At 42.0% G+C, this 24,565-nt stretch overlaps 1 protein-coding gene across 7 annotated transcripts in view; it reads right to left on the reverse strand.

The window, feature by feature from the left end:
• Window positions 1-24,565, reverse strand: part of LOC137310916 (focal adhesion kinase 1) — a 585,674-nt gene that overhangs the window by 297,177 nt on the left and 263,932 nt on the right. For all 7 annotated transcript variants that reach the window (XM_067978464.1, XM_067978455.1, XM_067978457.1 and 4 more), the window contains one exon: window positions 3,568-3,655. In XM_067978464.1, the coding sequence (XP_067834565.1) occupies window positions 3,568-3,655 (88 nt within the window). The remainder of the gene's footprint in view (window positions 1-3,567; window positions 3,656-24,565) is intronic.

Here is a 24,565-nt window from a genome sequence, read left to right on the forward strand (position 1 = left end):
GGGGGGGGGGAGAGCGGAAGATCGGGGGGGGGGGGGGAGAGCGGAAGATCGGGGTGGGGGGGGGGGGGGGGAGAGCGGAAGATCGGGGTGGGGGGGGGGGAGAGCGGAAGATCGGGGTGGGGGGGGAAGAGGGGGAGATCGGAGAGGGACATCGGGGAGGGTGGGGGGGAAGAGAGGGACATCGGAGCAGGGTGGAAAGGTAGGTTTGTTTTTAAAAAACTTGTGCAATGGTTTTTTATTTAATTTATTTCGTTTATTTTTGCCTGATCAGGCGTGAATCGGAAGCCGTAGGAAAGCCCCCCAGGTAAGTTTAAAATCGTTTTAACTACCTAATATGTCAGAAGTACCTCAATGAGGTACATTTGGTTCTTTAACGATCAATTAAAGCTGGCGGGACTTCCAGATTCGGGAAGCAAGCACGCGCACAGGTGCATCAGTGGGAAACTCGGAAGTCAGGGGGTTGGAGTCGGCTTCCGAACCCTTTGGGGATTTTTGCCATTTTCACAGCCACCACCACCCCCCCTGCCCCCAAAATTTAATTTTAAAATTGGGCCCATAGTTTCAGTAACTTCTCTAAAGGGCATACAACTTCAGAATCGCTATATACAGGAAAAGTTTACCCCTATCTGGATAAGAAATATAACAGTTATGAGATATTAAATCTGACATAGTTTAGCTGCTTTGACAATATATTGCTCTGTACAAATGCCTTGATTAACATCAAACAGCTTTGTGATGCAGAAAAATCACTAGTAGAGTCCACCCAGCTCTGAACATAATGAAGGGATAAATGATATCCCTTTCAATTTGAAATCTGTCTTGCATCTTGGAACCACTTAAGAGTATATCTAACAAAATCTCATTTGTAGCCATCGTTCTGCGAACGGAACTATAAGCTCTTGTAAACACAACTATCCACAAAACTGGCATTTATGTCTATCTGTTGGCACGGCATGGTAAAATGTTGGAAATTACAGAACAGAACTAAACAACTATGTATTTTGAAGGAGGAAAAGATCCAAATAAAAAACTGCATTTAAAATTTGGATAAGTGTTCCCTGAAAGATTTGAAAATCATTACACTAGATGGTCTGGCGTCTTGCTATCGAGGGTAACTGTGTGCAAATGTCAGTTTAGACTGTATTTCCGCTCTCCTAGCTGAGAGGTCAATGGAAAACAGAAAGCCAGATTTTTAACCTTCTGCTTCAAAAACAATTCAACTGACCAGTGCACCCTGTGGTTTATAATTAGACTTTGTGGTTTTCAAGAGACACAGCTTCACCTTAGAAGCACTGCATGGTACAACATGGACCGTACAAAATAGCATTATCTGATTTACTGTAAGCAACATAGCTGGTTATCTGCTAGCAATATAATAAAAACAGTATGTTTACCACATATTTCGCCCATCGTACTGTGCATATGCAAATTTCTCTGCCACGTTGTCATGTGATTGACTAAAATTTTATATCAACAAATCTCAAGTAACAAGCAAGAGTCAGAGCCATTAACCATGAAGTTAAAAAACTGAGGGACTGAATTATTTTTTTAAGCTATGGCAGCATGAGTGGCTGTATTGTGGTGCTAATTGTGCTAGTCTGTTTATTTAGCAAATTTTTGAAAAATAAGGAAATACGTGACAGACTTAGCTTTTTTAATAACTAATGAGACATAGAAGATAGATCTCCTGTGTTGCTCATGGTAAGCTATGTGATACACTGTTTCACAAGGACAGGAGGGCTTTAGCATCCAATGCACAATGTATTATTCCACTGTTAAGGTGCGGGTACATCTCTTAAGGCCATAAAGTCTGATTGTTCAGTAAACAAAGCCTCACATCAATCAGTTTAATTACTTGGCGAGTGAAATGTGCACAGCGAGGTCAGTCTTAGTTTAATTGCTCTTCAAGCTGCAAACCAAAAGTCAGGATGAAATGTCTCGCTTTCTTTCTCTTTTCACGAAAGGTGTAATTGCTAAGGTTATTTTTAAACTGACACCGTGACTCCTGTGTGAATATTAAGGTATCTTCTGCTGATGGCAGCTTCTCTGCACATTACAAATGACTGTCTTTCTTTATTTTTAAAAATAAAGATTGTTGGAAAAACATACATATGAGCAAGAAATTTGCCTCTAATTAAGCAACAAAAATATTATAGGAAATGTCATATGACAGACAGGAAATACATACACAAATATATTTATTTTTGATTGAATGCATCATTACTGTTCAATAGCAGGCTTGTCTGTTCACCTATCTTAGCTAGCTCAGCAACAATTCAGGGATTATTTTATTTGTTCAAATAGGATGGGGTTAGTGACTTTAAAAATTACTTTCATTCAATTCTATAGTAAGAAACAGAGAGGAGGTTTCTGACTGAATGGCGGAACAGGCTCGAAGGATTGAATGGCCCACTCCTGTTGCTACATTCCTACTTATAATAATGTCACACATCCTCGAGTGACAGCAGCATGGAATATCTGCAAAAATGTCAGCAAAACAGTTAAGAACAATTTGTATCAAACAAGTATAGCAATGACATTAATTTTTTTTGTATAAGACTTTTAAAATATGGAATGCACCTGTGTGCAGCTAACGTTACATGGTTTCACTATGCACATTAAAACATTCCTTTGTTGACTGTGCCCTAAACAAACATTCTACTTTCTCCCCCACCTCCCTCCCTGGCCTCTCCAAGCTGATCTCGTGCTCCCTCGACCCCATTCCCCGCTAAATTCCTAACTGCTCAACTTTCCTTCCTGAATTACTCTGCTCAGGCATTGTCCCTCTTCCTTCCAAGCTGCCATCAGAACCTCCTTCCCCAATTTTGACCTCTCTCTCACTAACTACCACCCCAAGGTCCTTGAATATGTTGTCATTTCCAAGGTCTGTGTCCATCTCTCCCACAACTCCGTTGAAATTTTCTTCAGTTTGGTGAATGTTTTTTCTTCACGTCTCTGTAAAGCACATTTGAACACTTTTCTATTTTAATGATGCATATTATTGTTGTTGTCAGGCTCAAGTTACATAACTGGCTATGTGGTGGTTTATGTATTTTTTGCCAGTTGAATACTTACTGTAAAATTAATTTTACTAAGTATTTTTGCACTCAATCCATCATCATTGCCCTATATCAACGATCCTACCTCACCCCACTGTGTACAGGAAATGTGAAGGAGGAATTGATGTAGCTGTATTATGTTGCAAGTTCCTGTGGTCTCTTACACCACCTAATTATTTCTTAGTAAACAAAATGTAGAATTTTTCCTGCCCACCCAAAATTTTGAATGATCATTTAAATATCTAAGCACCCACAACTTCTAGTTTCCTGAAAAATACGATAGTCACATAACACAGGCCCTTGGTTAGATACCAGGAAACATCAAAAAAAATCTGCACACACCAAATAACATGCAATTAGCATAACCTATGTACATTATTTGGAAAATAGCAGCAATTTGGGCATAAATTCAGATATTTTCTCCCTGTAGATTCATTGAGATTCCAAAATGTCATTCAAACATTCTCACCCTACAGAGAATGAATACTTCACAGAGACACTAACTCACCTGTTGATAAAAGAAATTTAAAGAAGGCTTGTCTTCACTAAACTCGTTCAGGAAACCTTTTGGTAGATATCTGACTCGTAACTCATATCTGGGAGGAGAAAAGAAAACATTAAATTAGCTCTTGGTCTCAAAGCTAACAACACTGTTGAATACTTATTGATTCACTTTTAAGAAAGCAATGTCAAACCTGATGGTGCACAAAATCTTTGAGTTGAAATGAATTAGCATTTAAAAATCTTATAGGCTTTTATTGTGTAAATTCATGCATTGAGGATAAACGCATGATTTATGGTGATCTACAACAAGGGTAATAGCATTTTGGATTTTATAAATAGGGGCATGGAGTAGAACAGCAAGCAGATTATGACAAATTTATACACGGCAATGGTTAGCCCACAGTTACACTGTGCGTATTTTTGAGCGCCCAGTTATAGAAGGGCCATTCAAGCCATAAATTCACCAGAATTATACCTGGGAGAAATTATAATCATGAGAAGAGACGAGATACTCGGACCAAGTTTGCTGGAGCAGAGAAGGCTAAGCAAACAAGCGAGCAATTATGCTTAGACAGCAGAGGCTGTGTCGACCATTCACAACTGCACTATAAGGCTTCATTCTAAATGTCAAAGTTCAACTGGATCGTTACTGATCTAATACAGCCAGGTTAACCAGCTGCCTCAAATCCAGTGTCCCTTCCTAACTTCGATTTCAATATTCAGTGCCTGGTTTACGGAAACTTTGCAGCATCTATGTTTCAGAGCTATGTAAAAGTATTGAAAGACAAGGTCGCAGGTCTGATAAGATCCATGCTTTCGTAGGAATTTTCACCTTCTTTTGACTCTAGACCCTGTGCAGTCCTTCATTGTTAAAGTTACTATGCCGATTTTCCTCAATATTTTTGGTTCACTACACCCATCTGTTGACAGTTTGCTACCTAGGTAGATGAAGTTGTCCACTAATTCCATTTTTTGTCAACCAAAAACTTGAATGTCTTGTATCGCATCATTTGCACTGACACTCTAGACTTTTGTCTTTGCCCAAGGAAACAGTTGCCCAAGGGTGGTTCCCTCACAGTGGAAGCTCTCCAATGCATCTGAGATAGCTTGCGTCCTGACTTGAGGTAATGCCGGTATTTGCAGATGTGAATGAGGATGCAGTCCATTGCACGACAGAATAGGGCTGGAATCAGGATGCAAGGCTGCCGTACTCCATTACTTGTGATGTGGAGATGCCGGTGATGGACTGGGGTTGACAAATGTAAACAATCTTACAACACCAAGTTATAGTCCAACAATTTTATTTGAAAATCACAAGCTTTCGGAGGCTTCCTCCTTCGTCAGGTGAATGTCATTCACCTGACGAAGGAGGAAGCCTCCGAAAGCTTGTGATTTTCAAATAAAATTGTTGGACTATAACTTGGTGTTGTAAGATTGTTTACATCCATTACTTGTGGTATTTCAGTCCTAGGATGATGTCTGCGGCTTCTCAGATTGCTGATAGCTGTACTAATAGCTCTCCAGGCTGGTTCTATCATCCGGTAGAGTGCCAAGTGCATCAAACTTGTTTTGCACTGTTAGAGTACTTGTTAGCAAATTCTGAACTTTCACGGACACGTTGTGCGTCGTATGTCACATAAGGTACTCTCCCAGGTTGAAATCGAGAGGTAATTGTTATTCTTGTAACAAGGAAGCGGCGATCAGTATTGGCTGGTGCTTACGTGCCTCTATAAATCCGGTATGTTTTAACTCTGTTGCAATTCCAGACCAATATATGGTCCAGCTCCTTCCTCATGTGACCACCAGTTTGCCCGATGGATGTTACAATGTCTGCATCAACTACCTTTGATAGTGATGCGAAGGAGCGGAATCTCAGCAAGTTATTGTTCCGCAGGCAAATGGGCCAAGAACAATTTCAAAGCCACTTATGAGGCAGCCTGATGTGACAGCTATGTCTCCAAGTATGAATAGCAAATTCACATTTTTATACACATTTGCAATCCATGCTCATATGACTGGGATAGCAAAATCCTTACACTGTTGGTGGATATCCAATTTACCTACAACAGTGATGTGTGTTAATCCCAGTACAGTAAACCCAGTTTAATTTGGAACTGTTTTAATCTGAATCTGGGATTACAGGACCGTCCTTGGGGAACACTTTAGAGCAGCACCTTTTGAATTCACTGTCTGTTAATCTCATACTCCAGTGCTTATTTTCTTGGAAAACCAATGACTCTAGGTTTGTCAAAGCAAGAAGATTTACTAGTTTGTTACAGATCACAACTTGTTCAATGATGAACGGGGTACAGTAGTAAGCAAATTACAACAGATCTTAATTTTATGAGATCCTCACATTTGCTTTTAGCATAACTAATAGCTTCATGGGTCAGTGATCTGATTGATACACCAATTTGTATTTTTCTACATGACTTGATTGTTCTCACTAAAATAAATATTCCTCGAATTTTAGGATTTTTCTTGGCAAGCATTTTGCCTGCTTCAAAATAGTCCTCCAGTTCTTTGTTTTCTATTCAGCTTCCAATATCAGATCCAGTGTTATCCATATTGTTTTATGATTACTAATTTAACTGTGTCCCATTCTAAGTCAATTAAATTGAAGTTTGTAAGCACTTACTACCAGATAATTTCAGTTACAGTTACTATATAATGCTGCAAAACATTTTGCCCTATTCTTGGTCCTGGTGTCCCATAACAGCTGTCTTAAACTCTTCATTCTGACACTCTAATTAACCGGACAAATTTTGCAGTGACAGCTTTATCCAGATTACCGAGGGTATACCATAACATTGTGCTATTAAATAGAAATGCATTAAAGCTCTCAGTAGTAGATGCACCCTCAGTATTTGTAAACTCTAAAGGCCTGTTGTGCAGATTCTTTCCACTTTGTCCTCTCCTTTCCTAGCATTAGTGACTCATAAAGGAATGTGTTTCACAGACTTGAGTAGCTCTGCAGTACCTTACCCAAGCGTAAGCCTTGCCAGACTATTAGCAGGTTTTTCAACTGTTTACAGTACGGGAGGGGGAGGGAAGTGGAAGGCTTCTCATCCAACCCTGGACCTTTCATCACTCAATATGTTTTTCTACACACTTCCCAGCAAGAATCACCGCACAGAATGAAAAACAGGAACAGCGGTTGTTTTCCACCCCACTCCCTACTCCAGGAGTGACAAAATCAATTGTAACTTTGCTACTGCCACCCCAGCTGACATTAACTAATTTAGTACAGTCCAGCAACAAACCAGAGATCTTCCTCCTTTGGAATGTCTCATTGCCACATTGAGAATGACTATTGGGTCGCTGTAAGTTCACTTTCAATTTAAGTTTACATCTATCAGTAAACATGCAGATGATGAAACAGCACAAATTTATTTACTTGCATTCATAGAAACATAGAAAATAGGAGCAGGAGTAGGCCATTTGGCCCTTCGAGCCTGCTCCGCCATTCAATATGATCATGGCTGATCTGATTTTTACCTCAACTCCACTTTCCCCATATCCTTGACTCCCTTGCTGATCAAAAATTTGTCTAACTCAGCCTTGAATGTATTCAATGACTCATCCTCCACAGCTTTTTGAGGTAAAGAATTCCAAAGATTCATGACCCTCTGGGAGAAGAAATTCCGCCTCATTTCCGTCTGAAATGGGCGACCCCTTTTCTGAGACTATGCCCCCTAGTTTTAGATTCCCCCATGAGGGGTAACATCCTCTCAGCATCTACCCTATTGAGTCCCCTCAGAATCTTGTGTGTTTCAATGCTCCATTGAGTATAGACCCAACCTGTTCAATCTTTCCTCACAAGACAACATATCCATACCCGGAATCAACCTAGTGAACCTTCTCTGAACTGCCTCCAATGCAAGTATGTCCTTCCTTAAATAAGGGCACCAGAACTGTATGAAGTACTCCAGCTTGGTATAAATTCTTCCTTATGGATCCTAATTATAAGTGGAAAATATTTTGTCACTCTCAATTTACATGGATCGGTATAAATGTAGTCCACGGATCATGAACCAATTTTCATCGAGGTGAACCCAAATTGTTTTTCCTGTACTAAGATTTAATTAACACGCTAATGAATGATACCACAATTATTTATAAATCTATCTGTATCGACAACTGATTGGGTTCCATCCCTACAAGTTTATGAACACATAAACTTGCAGGGATGAAACCCAATCAGTTTAAAATCTCTCCGAACCTAAGATAGACTCTCAAGAACTCAATGATTGCTTAGCTGTTTCAGGCTGTGAATAGAGGCACAAGTATTATAGTTCTAAAATTGAGCCTTGCAGGAGTCTTACAACTGGCTTTAGCAACCCGGGTTAGGGAGGGAAAAGTTGGCCAGGACCAACTCACCAGTAACTATTACCAGTAACCAATAATTCCTGGTAACTAACCAGTGATCCATGTTGGAAATGTGCATGTGACATAGGATCAGGATGTTCCTGCAGTCAATTAGCCAGATGACACTCAACAGCTGGATATGAACATGAAGAATGGTCACTTAAGCAAGGTATAAGAGTGCAACTTGTACCTTGAAAACTGCTCCAAAAAGGAATCAAAACTTTCAGAAAGGGAAAGTGTAAATAAGATAGAAAATTTCAGAAAAAGGAGGAAAGAAAAGAATAAACTGAAGTGTAATCCAGTGTATGCAATAAGCTTCTTTGAAGGCTGTTCAACAGGATTATTGAAGACACCAGTGTTACCATTTAAGCTTTCTCCAACATCTTTTCACGTAAGCAGCTTGAAGGTGGAAACTATGATAAAGCTAGATCACTTTATTTATACAAACTACTGGTCAATTTACTCAAAATTAAAAATTATTCACAAAACCAAAAACATAGGTAAAATAATAAACAACACAATACTTGTATAAGAGAACTGGATTTATATACGTGAGATGTCACTTGAAATTTGGCTACTGACAGCTGTGTTCCCAGTATACATACGATGGTTTGGTATGCAAAGTGTCACATCAAAGTCACAGTTCCTATGCAAATAAGTTTGAATTTCAAACCAAGTAGCAATCACTTAATACAGACTACTTATTTTGTTCTGAAATCTATCAAATTGAGGTAAAGTGAACACATGCAAACAGCTGGGGTCTTGCACTTGGGGAAACCACTCTTCAATTAAATAAACTTGTGTCAACTATGGAAGACACCTTTTCTTATTCAATAGCTGAATTTTCAACTTTGAAGGGTACACGAGGCATATCCCAAGCAGCATGCCCCCAGTATCACCTTGGTATTACTGTACCACAGCTCGAATGAAGATGGCACTTATGTAGCCCTGTGGACCATTCTGAATATCCAAGAATAAGAGCTTAATACGAGGAAGGCTTTACCAAGTTTAGTATTACGAGTAGAATTAGCAAAGTGACACTTGTTTCTTTTGTTCCCGAGGAGGAAGCTCAAGTTAAACGATTGACAAAAATACTGCAAGTTGTTGTTTTGTCTATTCTTACTCTTCATCTTTTACTTTCGATAAATGTTTATAACCTAAACCACTGGCAGTATTTATACTTTTCCAAGTCTAGGAGATGTAGACCAAATACAGTAGCATGTGTTTCTGTTCAACTCTTAAGCAACTCTACATTATGCACGTAAAGTCACATTCCAGTTCACAGGGAGCAAGGTCTCGCTAACGGGAGCAGTCTTCAGCATAAAGCACAAGAGAAGTATCCAACTAAAATCTGAAAACTAAAAGTCTGCAAGGGATAAATCTACTGTTTTTAGAATGCTGCTCTCTGTTTTTCTTAGTTTCTTGGAATGGAACAGTTCCTTTTGATGAAATAGATGAGCCTTCGTTTATTTGTGGGCACACAGTGTGCAATCTTGAAATAAGATGGTAGAAAACATGAGCCTCAAATCCCTCTGACCCCCCCGACCCCTCCTCTGGAGTAATGCAATTTCTTTGAATTAGTCAAACAAAAAATATTAACAGTCTTTAACAATATTTAACTTCACATAACTGTACATCTAAAATGCTTTACAATTACCAAACAAAATAGAGATATTGCAAATATAATTTTTCTCTTAACTTTCGTTCATCTATGCAAATAAAAATGCGGCATTCATAAACATACTAGAACACTGCACTATGCTGATTTCTACAGAATGACTGACATAGCCATATTCCTAGCCTGCATGGAAACTGAATAATAGCATCCACATCAACATGAATCAGTAGGCACACCATTTAAAGGAACATAGGAACAGGAGTAGGCCATTCAGCCCCTCGTGCCTGCTCCGCCATTTGATAAGATCATGGCTGATCTATGATCTAACTCCATATACCTGCCTTTGGCCCATATCCCTTAATACCTTTGGTTGCCAAAAAGCTATCTATCTCAGATTTGCTCAATAATTACATTTTAATCTTAATTCCTGAACAGCATTTATTTAATCTTACCTGTCATTTAACCTCCAAAGTTTGCATAACGTTTGAGAAATAGTTACACACACTAATATAAATCAGTCAGAATAACTTAAGCATAAGCTAAACACACACACACACACACACACACACACACACACAAAACTGATGCCTTCTAGAAAAGTAATCTTTGAAATGTGAATTATTCAAAACACCGCCACACAAGTATTATTTGTACATTTTGCAAGTGCTATTGTAGCAGCCATTTGTGTTGTACTATACTCGGATGCAGGAGGTGGATAATATAAATACTCTAAGGCATTAAATAGACATTAGAAATTTCAATTGTTGATGCATTTCACAGATCGAATCATGGAATTATAGAATGATACACAGAAGGAAGCCATTCAGCCCATCATGCCTGTGCCAGCTCTTTGGTAGAGCTATCCAATTAGTCCCACTCCCCTGCTCTTTCCGCATAGCCCTGCAAATGTTTTCCCTTCAAGTATTTATCCAATTCCCTTTCGAAAGTTACTACTGAATCTGCTTCCACCACCCTTTCAGGCAGCGCATTCCTAATCACAACAACCTTGCTGCATAATTTTTTTTTTCCTCACGTTGTCTCTGGTTCTTTTGCCAATCACTTTAAATCTGTGTCGTCTGGTTACCGACCCTTCTCCACTGGATACAGTTTCTTCTTATTTAATCTATCAAAACCGTTCATGATTTTTAACACCTCTATCAAATCTCCTCTTAATCTTCTCTGCGAGGAGAAAAGCCCCAGTTTCTCCACATAACTGAAGTCCCTCATACCTGGTACCATTCTAATCAATCTCATCTGCACCCTCTCTAAGGCATTGACATTCTTCCTAAGGTGTGGTGCCCAGAATTGAACACAATACTCCAGCTGAGGCCTAACCAGTGTTTTAATAAAAGTTTAGCATAACTTCCTTGCTTTTGCACTCTATGCCTCTATTTATAAAGCTATGGATCCCATATGCTTTTTTAACAGCCTTCTCAACCTGTCCTGCCACCTTCAAAGGTTGGTGTGCATACATCCCCAGGTCTCTGTGCCTGCACTCCCTTTAAAATCGTACCATTTGGTTTATATCTAACCACCTCCCCTTGACATTCAACAGCATTACCATCACCAAATCCCCACACCATCAACATCCTGGGGGTCACCATTGACCAGAAACTTAACTGGACCAGCCACATAAATACTGTGGCTACAAGAGCAGGTCAGAAGCTGGGTATTCTGTGGCAAGTGACTCACCTCCCGACTCCCCAAAGCCTTTCCAACATCTACTAGGCACAAGTCAGGTGTGATGGAATACTCTCCACTTGCCTGGATGAGTGCAGCTCCAACAATACTCAAGAAGCTCAACACCATCCAGGACAAAACAGCCCACTTGATTCGCACCCCATCCACCACCCGAAACATTCACTCCCTTCACCACTGGCGCACAGTGGCTGCAGTGTGTACCATCCACAGGATGCACTGCAGCAACTGGCCAAGGCTTCTTCGACAGCACCTCCCAAACCCACGACCTCTACCACCGAGAAGGACAAGAGCAGCAGGCACATGGGAACAACACCACCTGCACGTTCCCCTCCAAGTCACACACCATCCTGACTTGGAAATATATCGCTGTTCCTTCATCGTTGCTGGGTCAAAATCCTGGAACTCCCTTCCTAACAGCACTGTGGGAGAACCTTCACCACACGGACTGCAGCGGTTCAAGAATGCGGCTCACCACCACCTTCTCAAGGGCAATTAGGGATGGGCAATAAATGCCGGCCTCGCCAACGACGCCCACGTCCCATGAACAAATAAAAAAAAAAATCAAATCACCCCTTAACCTTCTATAGTCTAGGGAATATAATCCGAGTTTATGTAATCCATAATTTAAACCTTGGAGTCCTGGTAACATTCTGGTGAATTTGCTCTGCACTCCTTCCAAGGCCAATATATCCTTTCTACGGAATTATGCACAGTACTCCAGATGTGGTCTAACCAGGGCTGTACCTGACCACTACATTTCAGTGATCTGTGTACATGGACCCCAAAATCCCTTTGGACCTCCACTGTTTCTAGCTTTTCACCATTTAAAAAATACTCAGATCTATCCATTTTTGGTTCAAAATGGATGACCTCACACTCTTCTGCGTTGAAATCCACCTGCCACAGTTTTGCCCACTCATTTAATCTATCAATGTCGCTTTGTAATTTTATGCTCCCATCCACACTACATACAATGCCACCTATCTTTGTGTCATCGGCAAACTTGAATATATGGCTCACCACAATTGGTGTCGAAATAGCTGTAAAGTTGAGGCGTTCAAGGGATATCAGTGGACCCAATGCTGAAAGAAAGTGCTTCACAGCAAGTACTTTTGAAGTGCAATCACTATGTAACGTAGGCAAACTTGTCAACCAGTTGCACACAGCAAGGTCGCACAAATAGCCATGAGATAAACGACCATGTTATCAGCTTTAATGAATTTGTTTGAGGGATAAATGTTGGCACGGAAAATCAGAAGAATCCCCTGCTCTGGATAGTGCAATGGATTTAGAGGCAGAAGGGGCCTTGTTTAGCAGCTCATCCAGAAGATGGCACCTGCAATGCTTCCTCAGCATTGCACTCAAGTGTCAGCCCAGATTATGTGCTCAAGTCTTTGGAGTGGAACTTGAACTCAACCTTTTGAGTCAGATGTGAGGGTGCTAGCACTGAGCTAAGGCTGATGTCAAATCACTGCAAGCTAATCAATAAGGCAGCAGAATGCTCGACTTTCTTGCGAGAGCAATACAGTGAAGTTGGGGGAAGCCATGCTCAAATTTTAGGCCACACCAACACACAAAGGAACCATTTAAGCCCTACAGGCACTTAAGAGAAGAGCCACTAGCACAAGAGGGCTAAGTTACAAGAAGCAAAGTAAGAGATTTGGCTTTTTCAGCTGTGAAAGGCTACAATTGAGAACTGACCTTACAGAGATAGAAATGATAGCCCCTACTGCAAACTAAACCATGACAGTAGATACAGGTTCAAAACTAGTAAAAAGCAAATTTAGGACAGACGACTTCATCACAAAGAATGATCGACACGTGGAATGGACTTCCCGATAGGGTAGTGGGGGCAAAAGCCCGAGAATCATTTATCAATGCCAAGCTGGGGATGTTATGTTTCAGACATTCTCCAGCTTCTTGCCATGTTTGCTGCTGCTGTTGCTGCTACAACAGCAGCAGCAAACATGGCTACAACAGCAGCAACATCCACAACTTGCATTAATGTAGCACCTTTAATTTTCAAAAACATCCAAGTCTTTCACAGAAGTATAACAAAAATAAACACTAAACCAAAAAAGGAAAGATTTGGGGCCGACCAAAAACTTAGTTAAAGGGGCAGTGTTAAGGAGGAGAAGAAGGTGGAGGGGTGGATAGGTTTAAGGGAGGGAATTCCAGAGAGTAATGATGAAGACATGGCCAATGATGGGGTCCATTTCCTCTTTGCTGTGCCTTGGAACTAAACATTATCCAGTTGCAATGAAGAGCAAAATCTTCCCTATAAACCTGGTTTCAATAATGGTTTCTGGCAGAGAACTGCATATTGTAACCACCCTCTATTCTTTTTCCTACCTCCTCTTTACTTTTTTTTCTGAATTCCTTAAATACTGCACTCTTGTTACTGTTGTGCCAATCAGTGAAAGTAATCCATCACTATTTAACCGATCATAACCCTTCATAATATTAAAAACCTCTTTCAGGTTACCCAAGCCCACTCTGTTCTAAGGGGAAAAGTCCTTAAATTCTCAAATCACTTTTTATAACTTCATTGATATTTCCTAGAAGAGTTTTATATTTCAGTTGCAGGGAATCCGATATTCTAAGTACAAAAACGATATTTAATCATAGATCTTTTTGAAAGTAATAAAACTATTGTATTGAATAAATATTATAAACAGTATAGCATAATTTGTTAAAGGGAGTATGTTAGTTACTGCGGACTGGGGGAAAACTTAAGTGCCACGGCAAAAGCAGTACAACTAACATACGCCATAAATGAAATTCTAAAAAGATCATATTTAGAAAACAAATAATAAATAATAACAACGGGAAATAGTTGCACATGCATTCTACTGGCAGTAGCATTTTAATACTAGTCATGAGACTGACACTTTTTTTTTATTCGTTCATGGGATAAGTGCGTCGCTGGCGAGGCCAGCATTTATTGCCCATCCCTAATTGCCCTTGAGAAGGTGGTGGTGAGCCGCCTTCTTCAACCGTTACAGTCCGTGTGGTGAAAGTTCTCCCACAGTGCTGTTAGGAAGGGAGTTCCAGGATTTTGACCCAGCGACGATGAAGCAACGGCGATATATTTCCAAGTCGGGATGGTGTGTGACTTGGAGGGGAACGTGCAGGTGGTGTTGTTCCCATGTACCTGCTGCTCTTGTCCTTCTACGTGGTGGAGGTCGCGGCTTTGGGAGGTGCTGTCGAAGAAGCCTTGGCGAGTTGCTGCAGTGCATCCTGTGGATGGTACACACTGCAGCCACAGTGCACCAGTGGTGAAGGGAGTGAATGTTTAGGGTGGTGGATGGGGTGCCAATCAAGAGGGCTGCTTTGTCCTGGATGGTGTCGAGCTTCTTGAGTGTTGTTGGAGCTGCACTCATCCAGGCAAGTGGAGAGTATTCCATCACACTCCTGACTTGTGCCTAGTAGATGCTGGAAAGGCTTTGGGGAGTCAGGAGGTGAGTCACTCACTGCAGAATACCCAGCCCCTGACCTGCTCTTGTAGCCACAGTATTTTTATGGCTGGTCCAGTTAAGTTTCTGGTCAATGGTGACCCCCAGGATGTTGATGGTGGGGGATTCGGTTATGGTAATGCCGTTGAATGTCAAGGGGAGGTGGTTAGACTCTCTCTTGTTGGAGATGGTCATTGCCTGGCACTTGTCTGGCGTGAATGTTACTTGCCATTTATGAGCCCAAGCCTGGATGTTGTCCAGGTCTTGCTGCAGCGGGCTCGGACTGCTTCATTATCTGAGGGGTTGCGAATGGAACTGAACACTGTGCAATCATCAGCGAACATCCCCATTTCTGACTTTATGATGGAAGGAAGGTCATTGATGGGGGTTTAAGTTGTAAGTCGCAAGTCAGCACGTTTACGCAGTTGGGCAATGGAAATAAATGTGGTTGAATTCTTTCTGGTAATTTTCCATTTTCTTGATATGATTTTCACGCACACATGCACACCTTACAATTTGCTTTGCCAAATACAATTTCATGGAGCCAGGGCTATATTTCATCATTTACAACTAGCTGCCCTAGTTTCATCTAAAACAAAGTTCGTGTTCCTTTTATGGGTTTAAACTATTACTGAAACATGGCTTAAAGAGGGGCAGGAATGGCAGCTCAACGTTCCTGGTTACACGGTTTTCAGATGAGATGGAGAGGGGGATAAAAAAGGAGGGGGGTGGAAATATTGGTTAAAGAAACAATTACAGCTGTGAGGAGGGATGATATGTTAGAGGGATTATTAAATGAGGCCATATGGGTTAAGGTAAAGAACAAAAAAGGGGCAATCACACTGCTGGTGGTGTACTATAGATCCCCAAACAGTCAGAGGGAGATAGAAGAGCAAATATATAGGAAAATTTCAGAGAAGTGCAAAAACAATAGGCAGTAATAGGAGGGGATTTCAACTACCCTAATATTAACTGGGATACAAGCAGTGTAAAAGGTACAGAGGGCAAAGAATTCTTAAATTGTTTTCAGGAGAACTTTTTTAGCCAATACATAGCAAGCCCAACAAGAGGCGGGGTGGGGGGGGTGCAGTTCTGGACTTAGTTTTAGGGAATGAAGCTAGGCAGGTGGAAGGAGGATCAGTGGGAGAGCATTTTGGTGGTGGTGATCATAATTCGGTTAGATATAGCATAGTTATGGAAAAGGACAAAGATAGAACAGGAGTAAAAATTCTAAATTGGGGTAAGGCCAATTTTACTAAGCTGAGAAGTGATTTAGCAAAGGTGGACTGGAAACATCTACTAGAAGGTAAATTAATGTCAAGAGCAGTGGGAAGCATTCAAGGGAGAGACAGTGAGGGTTCAGAATAAACATATTCCCACAAAGAAAAAGGGTGAGACTGCCAAATCTAAAGCCCCTTGGATGACAAGGAGCATACTGGGTAAGATACAGCAAAAAAGGGAAGCTTATGTCAGATACCGAGAGCTCAATACTGCAGAAAGCCTAGGAGTATAGAAAGTGCAGGTGTGAAATTAAAAAGGAAATTAGGGAAGCAAAGAGAGGGCATGAAAAAATACTGGCAAGTAAAATAAAGGAAAACTCAAAGATGTTTTATCAATACATAAAAGAGCAAGAGAATAACTAAGGAAAGAGTAGGGCCCAATAGAACCCAAAAAGGTAACCAATGTGTAGAGGCGGAAGATGCAGGTACGGTTCTTGATGAATACTTTGCGTCTGTCTTCACAAAAGAGGGGAGCGATGCAGGCATTCTAGTTAAGGAGGAGGTGTGTGAAATATTGGATGGGATAAACATAGTAAGGAGACGAAGTATTAAAGGGTTTAGCATCTTTGACAGCAGATAAATCGGCAGGCCCAGGTGATACGTATCCCAGGCTGTTAAGAGAAGCAAGGGAGGAAATAGCGGAGGCTTTGATCATAATTTTCCAATCCTCCCTGGCTACAAGCGTTGTGCCAAAGGATTGGAGGACTGCTAACGTTGTACCATTGTTTAAAAAGGGAGAAAGGGATAGACTGAATATTTATAGGCTAGCCAGTCTAACTTTGGTGGTGGGCAAATTATTGGAATCAATTCTGAGGGACAGCATAAATCGTCATTTAGAAAGGCACGGATTAATCAAGGACAGTTAGCATAGATTTGTTACGGGAAGCTCATGTCTGACTAACTTGATTGAATTTTTTGAGGATGTAACAAGGAGGGTCGATGAGGGTAACGCGTTTGAAATAGTCTACATGGATTTTAGCAAGGCTTCTGCCAAGGTCCCACATAGCAGACTAATCAAAAAAGTAAAAGCCCATGGGATCCAAGGGAAGGTGGCAAGTTGGATCCAAAATTGGCTCAGTGGCAGGAAGCAAAGGGTGATGGTAGACGGGTGTTTTTGTGACTGGAAGGCTGTTTCCAGTGGGGTTCCGCAGGGCTCAGTACTAGGTCCCTTGCTTTTTGTGGTACATATTAATGATTTGGACTTGAATGTATGGGGCATAGTTAGCAAGTTTGCAGATGATACAAAAATTGGCCGTGTGGTTGATAGTAAGGAGGACAGCTGTAGGCTGCAGGAAGACAGCAATGGACTGGTCAGATGGGAAGAAAAGTGGCAAATGGAATTCAATCGAGAGAAGTGTGAGGTAATGCATTTGGGGAGAGCAAACGAGGCAAGGGAATACACAATAGATGGGAGGATACTGTGAGGTGTAGAGGAACAGAGCGACCTTGGAGTGTCTGAAGGTAGCAGGACAGGTCGATAAGGTGGTTAAGAAGCCATATGGGATACTTTCCTTTATTAGCCGAGGCATAGAATATAAAAGCAGGGAGGTTCTGCTCGAACTGTGTAAAACACTAGTTAGGCCACAGATTGAGTGCTGCATACAGTTCTGGTCACCACATTACAGGAAGGGTGTAATTGCACAAGTGAGGGTACTAAGGAGATCTCCGATGGTGTTGCCAGGGCTAGAGAATTTTAGCTATGAGAAAAGATTGGATGGATTCTTTGAAACAAAGGAGGCTGAGGGGAGATTTAATTGAGGTGTATAAAATTATGAGGGGCCCAGATAGGGAGGACCTAATTCCCTTAGCAGAGGGGTCAGTGACCAGGGGGCACAGATTTGAAGTAATTGGTTGAAGGACGAGAGGGGAGCTGAGGAGAAATTTTTTCACCCAGAGGATGGTGGGGGTCTGGAACTCACTGCCTGAAAGGGTGATAGAGGCAGAAACCCTCAACTCATTTAAAAAGTACTTGGGTATGCACTTGAAGTGCCGTAACCTACAAGGCTACGGACCAAGTGCTGGAAAGTGGGATTAAGCTGGGGAGCTCTTTTTCGGCCGGCGTCGGCACAATGGGCCAAATGGCCTCCTTCTTTGCCATAATTTTCTATGATTCTATATATTTCTTGAATTCAGCATCACTATCCAGGGGTCGAACGAAGAAGTCTCATCACTGTACTCTGGCTTACTATATTATTTCATGTACCACATGATTTACTCTGCTTTTGTAAGTGGATGAATCACACCTTAGTTTGTGGTAATGGCTATGAATAACCAGACAAATTTATTGGAACACATAAAGGCAGATAAAGGAATAGACTCAGTACAAACAGTATATAGTAATTACAAATTTTTATTAATTTGCTCGAAGTAGCAGAAGCAACAAAGACGCATTTCCTCAGCTAACCCTCAACACAAGACTGACTATCAAAACACTAACATGGCTATTCAATACTATGGAGTTCTATGAGTAGGCTGGTACCCCTGATGGCTTCAATCTGACAAGTGAACTGATATAAAGCTATAATCAGTAGCTCCTGTCCCTATTCCTCTCTCAAACTTGAGTTAGTTCTCAATAAATATCTATGTATCAATCAAACCCATTACTTTACTAAGATTCCAAGGAAGGTAATTGTCTTGGGCTTTAGAATTGAACAGCTTGACCTGTTTCTGAAACATCTATTGATCTGTTCCAGCCACTTAGATCAACCTGTGATTACAGGAAATTAGCATCCTCCAAACAGCCATGAGGGGCACTGCTGGACAGAATACTACTTATGGCTGAATTCAAGATGCAATTGCATATTAGACTATCATTTGTCCACAGGAACACGGTACAGATGATTATTAATGCGATTGGCATACCAGACCATAAAATATATTCTCTGCAGCTTTGATACTGTAAGATTCTATGATATAAGGCCAAAAATGACAGCTAAAGAATGTATGGAACTGCTAAACAAAATGCTTCTTGTCCTATGTTGATAGCAGAGTTCCAATTATTGAAAAGGGTGATACGGCTGAGCCGTCACCCATAGGCCAATTGGCTTGACTTCAGTAATAGCTAAGGTATTATTGGAGTTGCTCTATGTGATCACATAGACAGGGAAGGCCTCATCTAGGGAACCTGACACAGCTTCCAGAAAAGAAGGTTGTGTCTTACAAATTTGACTGAATTTTTTTTGAAGTCACCAGGTTAGTGGATGAGGATAATTAGTGGCAATCTGCTGCGGTGGATTAAAAATTGGCTGAATGTCCATAAGACAGAAAATGGTTGCCAATGGATTTGAATTTGTTCGGAGATTGGTTACAGTGGTGTACTGCAGGGACTGGTGTTAGGATATGTGCTCTTCACTAATGACCTAGATGTAGGTGTTGAAGGAAAGATCCGCAAGGTTGCGGAAGATACTAAGCGATATCCTGGTGATAGCCCTTTAGATGCTCAACTACTACAAGCAGGTCATTCATTATGTGTTGGAGGAATGGGCCCATGCTAACTTAGAAAAGTATACTGTTATGCACCAGGCAGGTCCAATGCTAAATATACAATCACCCTACAACAACAACTTGCCTATAACGCCGAAAACGAAGTAAAACGTCCCAAGGCGCTTCACAGGAGCAACAACATTTATCAAACAACATTTAACACCGAGCCATATAAGGAGATATTAGGACAGATGACCAAAAGCTTGGTGAAAGAGGTAGGTTTTAAGGAGCCCCTTAAAGGAGAAGAGAGTTGTAGCAGAATGGAGGGGTTTAGGGTGGAAATTCCAGAGCCAATAGTGGAGCAATTAAAATCAGGGATGCAATAAGAGGCAAGAATTAGAGGAGCGCAGAAATCTCGGAGGGTTGCAGGGCTGGAGGAGGTTACAGAGATAGCGAGGACAAGGCCATGGAGGGATTTGAAAACAAGGATGAGAATTTTAAAATTGAGGCGTTACCGGACTGGGAGCCAATGAAGGTCAGTGAGCACAGGGGTGATGGGTCAACGCGACTTGGTGCGAGTTAGGATACGGGCAGCAGAGTTTTGGATAAGCTCAAGTTTATGGAGGGTGGAAGATGGGAGGCCAGCCAGGAGAACATTGGAATAGTTGAGTCTGGAGATGACAAAGGCATGGATGAGGGTTTCAGCAGCAGATGAGCTGAGGCAGGGGCAGAGATGGGCGATGTTACGAAGGTGGAAGTAGGCGGTCTTGGTGACAGAGCGGATATGTGGTCAGAAGCTCATCTCAGGGTTAACTGGAATGTCAAGGTTGCCAACGGTCCGGTTCAGCCTCAGACGGTGGCCAGGGAGTGGGATGGAGTCGGTGGAGAGGGAACGGAGTTTGTGGCCGAAGACAATGGCTTTGGTCTTCCCAATATTTAATTGGAGGAAATTTTTGTTCCTCCAGTACTGGATGTCGGACAAGTAATATGACAAATGAGAGACAGTGGGAGGTTCGCAAGAGGCGATGGTGAGGTAGAGCTGGGTGTCGTCAGCGTACATGTAGAACCTGACGTTATGTTTTCGGATGATGTCGCCGAGGGGCAGCATATAGATGAGAAATAGGAGGGGGCCAAGGATAGATTCTTGGGGGACTCCAGAGGTAACGGTGCTGGAGCAGGGAGAGAAGCCACTGCAAGTGATTCTCTGGCTGCAACTGGATAAATAAATCATCAGCAAAGTGACGGAAGGTGTCGTCGACAGTGCTATCAAGCGGCACTTACTTACCAATAACCTGCTCACCAATGCTCAGATTGGGTTCTGCCAGGAGCACTCAGCTCCAGAGCTCATTACAGCCTTGGTCCAAACATGGACAAAAGAGCTGAATTCCAGAGGTGAGGTGAGAGTGATTGCCCTTAACATCAAGGCAGCATGTGACTGAGTGTGGCACCAAGGAGCCCTAGTAAAATTGAAGTCAATGGGAATCGGGGGAAACTCTCCAGTGGCTGGAGTCATACCGAGCACAAAGGAAGATAGTAGTCGTTGTTGGAGGCCAATCATCTCAGCCCCAGGACATTGCTGCAGGAGTTCCTCAGGGCAGTGTCCTAGGCCCAAACATCTTCAGCTGCTTCATCAATGACCTTCACTCCATCATAAGGTCAGAAATGGGGATGCTCGCTGACGATTGCACAGTGTTCAGTTCCATTCGCAACCCCTCAGATAATGAAGCAGTCCGTGCCCGCATGCAGCAAGACCTGGACAACATCCAAGCTTGGGCTGATAAGTGGCAAGTAAAATTCGCGCCAGACAAGTGCCAGGCAATGACCATCTCCAACAAGAGAGAGTCTAACCACTTCCCCTTGACATTCAACGGCATTACCATCGCCGAATCCCCCACCATCAACATCCTGGGGTCACCATTGACCAGAAACTTAACTGGACCAGCCATATAAATACTGTGGCTGCAAGAGCAGGTCAGAGGTTGGGTATTCTGTGGCGAGTGACTCACCTCCTGACTCCCCAAAGCCTTTCCACCATCTACAAGGCACAAGTCAGGAGTGTGATGGAATACTCTCCACTTGCCTGGATGAGTGCAGCTCCAACAACACTCAAGAAGCTTGACACCATCCAGGAAAAAGCAGCCTGCTTGATTGGCACCCCATCCACCACCCTAAACATTCACTCCCTCCACCACTGGCGCACTGTGGCTGCAGTGTGTACCATCCACAGGATGCACTGCAGCAACTCGCCAAGGCTTCTTCGACAGCACCTCGCAAACTCGCGACCTCTACCACCTAGAAGGACAAGGGCAGCAGGCATATGGGAACAACACCATCTGCACGTTCCCCTCCAAGTCACACACCATCCCGACTTGGAAATATATCGCCGTTCTTTGATCGTCACTGGGTCAAAATCCTGGAACTCCCTTCCCAACAGCACTGTGGGAGAACCTTCACTACACGGACTGCAGCGGATCAAGAAGGCGGTTTACCACCACCTTCTCAAGCACAATTAGGGATGGTCAATAAATGCTGGCCTCGCCAGCGACGCCGACATCCCATGAACGAATAAAAAAAAAAGTGCAGTCCCACCCAGCTGGACAACGGAGGAGAGGCTTTGGTGGAGGAAGGATGTGGTCAACTACGTCAAAGGTTGCTGACAGGTCGAGAAGGATGAGGATGGATAGTTTAACATGGTCACAGTCACATAGTTATGTCATTTGTGACTTAAATAAGGGCCATTTCAGCACTGCAGAGGGGTGGAAACCTGATTGGAGGGGTTCAAACATGGAGTTGCAGGAAAGATGGGCACACAGTTGGGAGGCAACGACACGTTCAAGGACTTTGAAGAGGAAAGGGAGGAACAGAATTGAAGTCAGTGGAGAAAGAAAAAGATCTCTGTGTTATTGCTCATCACTCTCTAAAGGTTCACAACCAATGCAGTGAAGCTATAGCTAAAGTAAACAGGATTCTAGGTTGTATTCACAGGACAATTCATTACAAAATAAAACATACAATCTTGTGCTTGTGCAAGACCCTGGTTTGGTATCAGCGAGAATACTGTGTCCAGTTTTGGTCTCCTCACATGGTGAGGGATACTGAAGCTTTGGAAAGGATGTAGAGGAGGGTCACAAGTTTGATTCCCAGTTTAAGGGCACAACTAGGTTAGATTTTTTTCCCCCAGAGAATAGTGGACCTGTCGAACAAGTTGCCGGCTTGCGCAGTAAAAGCTAATTCGCTGTATTCCATCAAGAAAGCGCTGGACCTGTTTCTGGCTGGGTTGGAGATTGATCTCGTACAAGTGGTAACTGTACCCTGTAATATAAGCCAGGGTCAATGTAATCTCTTGGATTAGTTTTGATCGCCTAAAGGGGTCGAAGAGAAATTTTCCAGACCTTTTCCCCCATAATTGGCCTGGATTTCTTTGTGTTTTTTCACCACTCGAAGATTACATGGCTCCAGGTGGATAGAGAGTGTCTGTTTCGTGATGCATAAGGCATCGCAACTATAGGGGACAGGCTCGATGGACCAGTTGGTCTTTTCTTGGTCACCATTTTCATATTTACTGCACCCATCAATTTACCTTTTTTTTAAAAAAACAAATCTATCCCTGAATTGACAACTGTACATGGCTATTTCGATAGACCCACCTTCTCCTGTAATGAAGACAACTGTCTTAAGGAGGAAACCTTATGATTTTAACACAAAATTGTACAACATAGAGGTAAATTTCTACCCTGGAAGTGAATGTCTATCAGTCTAATGATTTCAGCCACGAATTTTTAAATTTTACACAATAAGAGCCATGTAAAATTTAATTTCGAATGTAGGTCTTCACTGATTCTACTGCATCAAAAATATGAAATGTTACAATTAGCTAACTTGTGATTTCTAGCTTAATTCATCTGCACTGTCCATGGATCATAACATTGTGGACTACAAATAATCATTATCAGAACTATACAAATGTATACAACATAGGCAATGGAAGTCATTCTGTTTAATATTTTTCAATTTCAGATTATAAACTTAGCAGCAACTAGAGGACCAATTTTAACTGCAGGCGGTTTTCGGGTGGGCGGTGAGCAGGTTGATTGGGCTACCCACCCAATGTCATCAGTCTGAGGCCCACACCTTTTTACAGTCGGGCTTCATTAACACGTCATTGGCGGGCTGTTGATGTGTTTCCAGCCCTGATGGGCAGCCTACCCAATTGGAGAGTGGAATTTCCAGCAGGCCAACCACCCATTTAAAGAGTGAATGTACATCTTTAAGCGAGTGCTGCTACTGGGAGGATTATGCACATCAACATATCCCAGGCAAGAGCATCTTACTTCTCTGATACAGCAGTATAGGTGCTCGTGTCCCAAGCGAGGGCATGCGGGCAGGTCCTGTTCCCCTAAGATGACAGGAAAAAACAGACTGAGCAGTATGCCTGGAAGGACCTGGCAGACATCGTCAATGCCAGCACCATCATCTTCCAGGACGAGAATTCAGTACTGGAAGGGGCTTTAATGACCTGACCCAGACAGCAACAGTGAGCATGATGTCTTGCTATCACTATTTCACCTAGCCACCCCAGACTCCCCCTCCCCCGCACCAACCAACTAACCGACCAAGAATCAACTAATTGTTCAAACAAAACTGTGGAAAATAATTAGTAAACTGTAATCTTAATATCCAGGTTTTACCAACTAAAAGATGCTGGGGCATTTACATGGCTTACCAGTTTTTATATGTCATCTCTGAGGAAAGCGTTGCATTTTTAACCCTACTGAAAAATGAGACACCAACCAGCACTGAACCAAAACGGTCATTACTTATTCTTAAAATTAAAATTAACTCTCAACACTATAAATCTACGCCAGACATTATTGAAGTACCTGTGGGAAGCTCAAGACAATTGCATTCACTAACTATATCTGAAAATTATGTTCAAAGTGAAATGCCAGTTCCAGAGAACTGTTGTTTAATACTTAAATGAAACACCAAGATGACTATTTGAGGACTTTGTCATTTTATCTACAAACTATAATTAAGGTTTGAATCAGAAATGTTTTTCAATTATTGAAAACAACCATGGAACCTTGATTATAGGTACTCACATTATCTATGAAAACTGTTGCTGATAATGGGAGACCAGTGTGAGTTGGAATTCCT

Source organism: Heptranchias perlo, chromosome 3 (assembly GCF_035084215.1).
Source record: "Heptranchias perlo isolate sHepPer1 chromosome 3, sHepPer1.hap1, whole genome shotgun sequence".
In the NCBI taxonomy this organism is placed as follows: Eukaryota; Metazoa; Chordata; class Chondrichthyes; order Hexanchiformes; family Hexanchidae; genus Heptranchias; species Heptranchias perlo.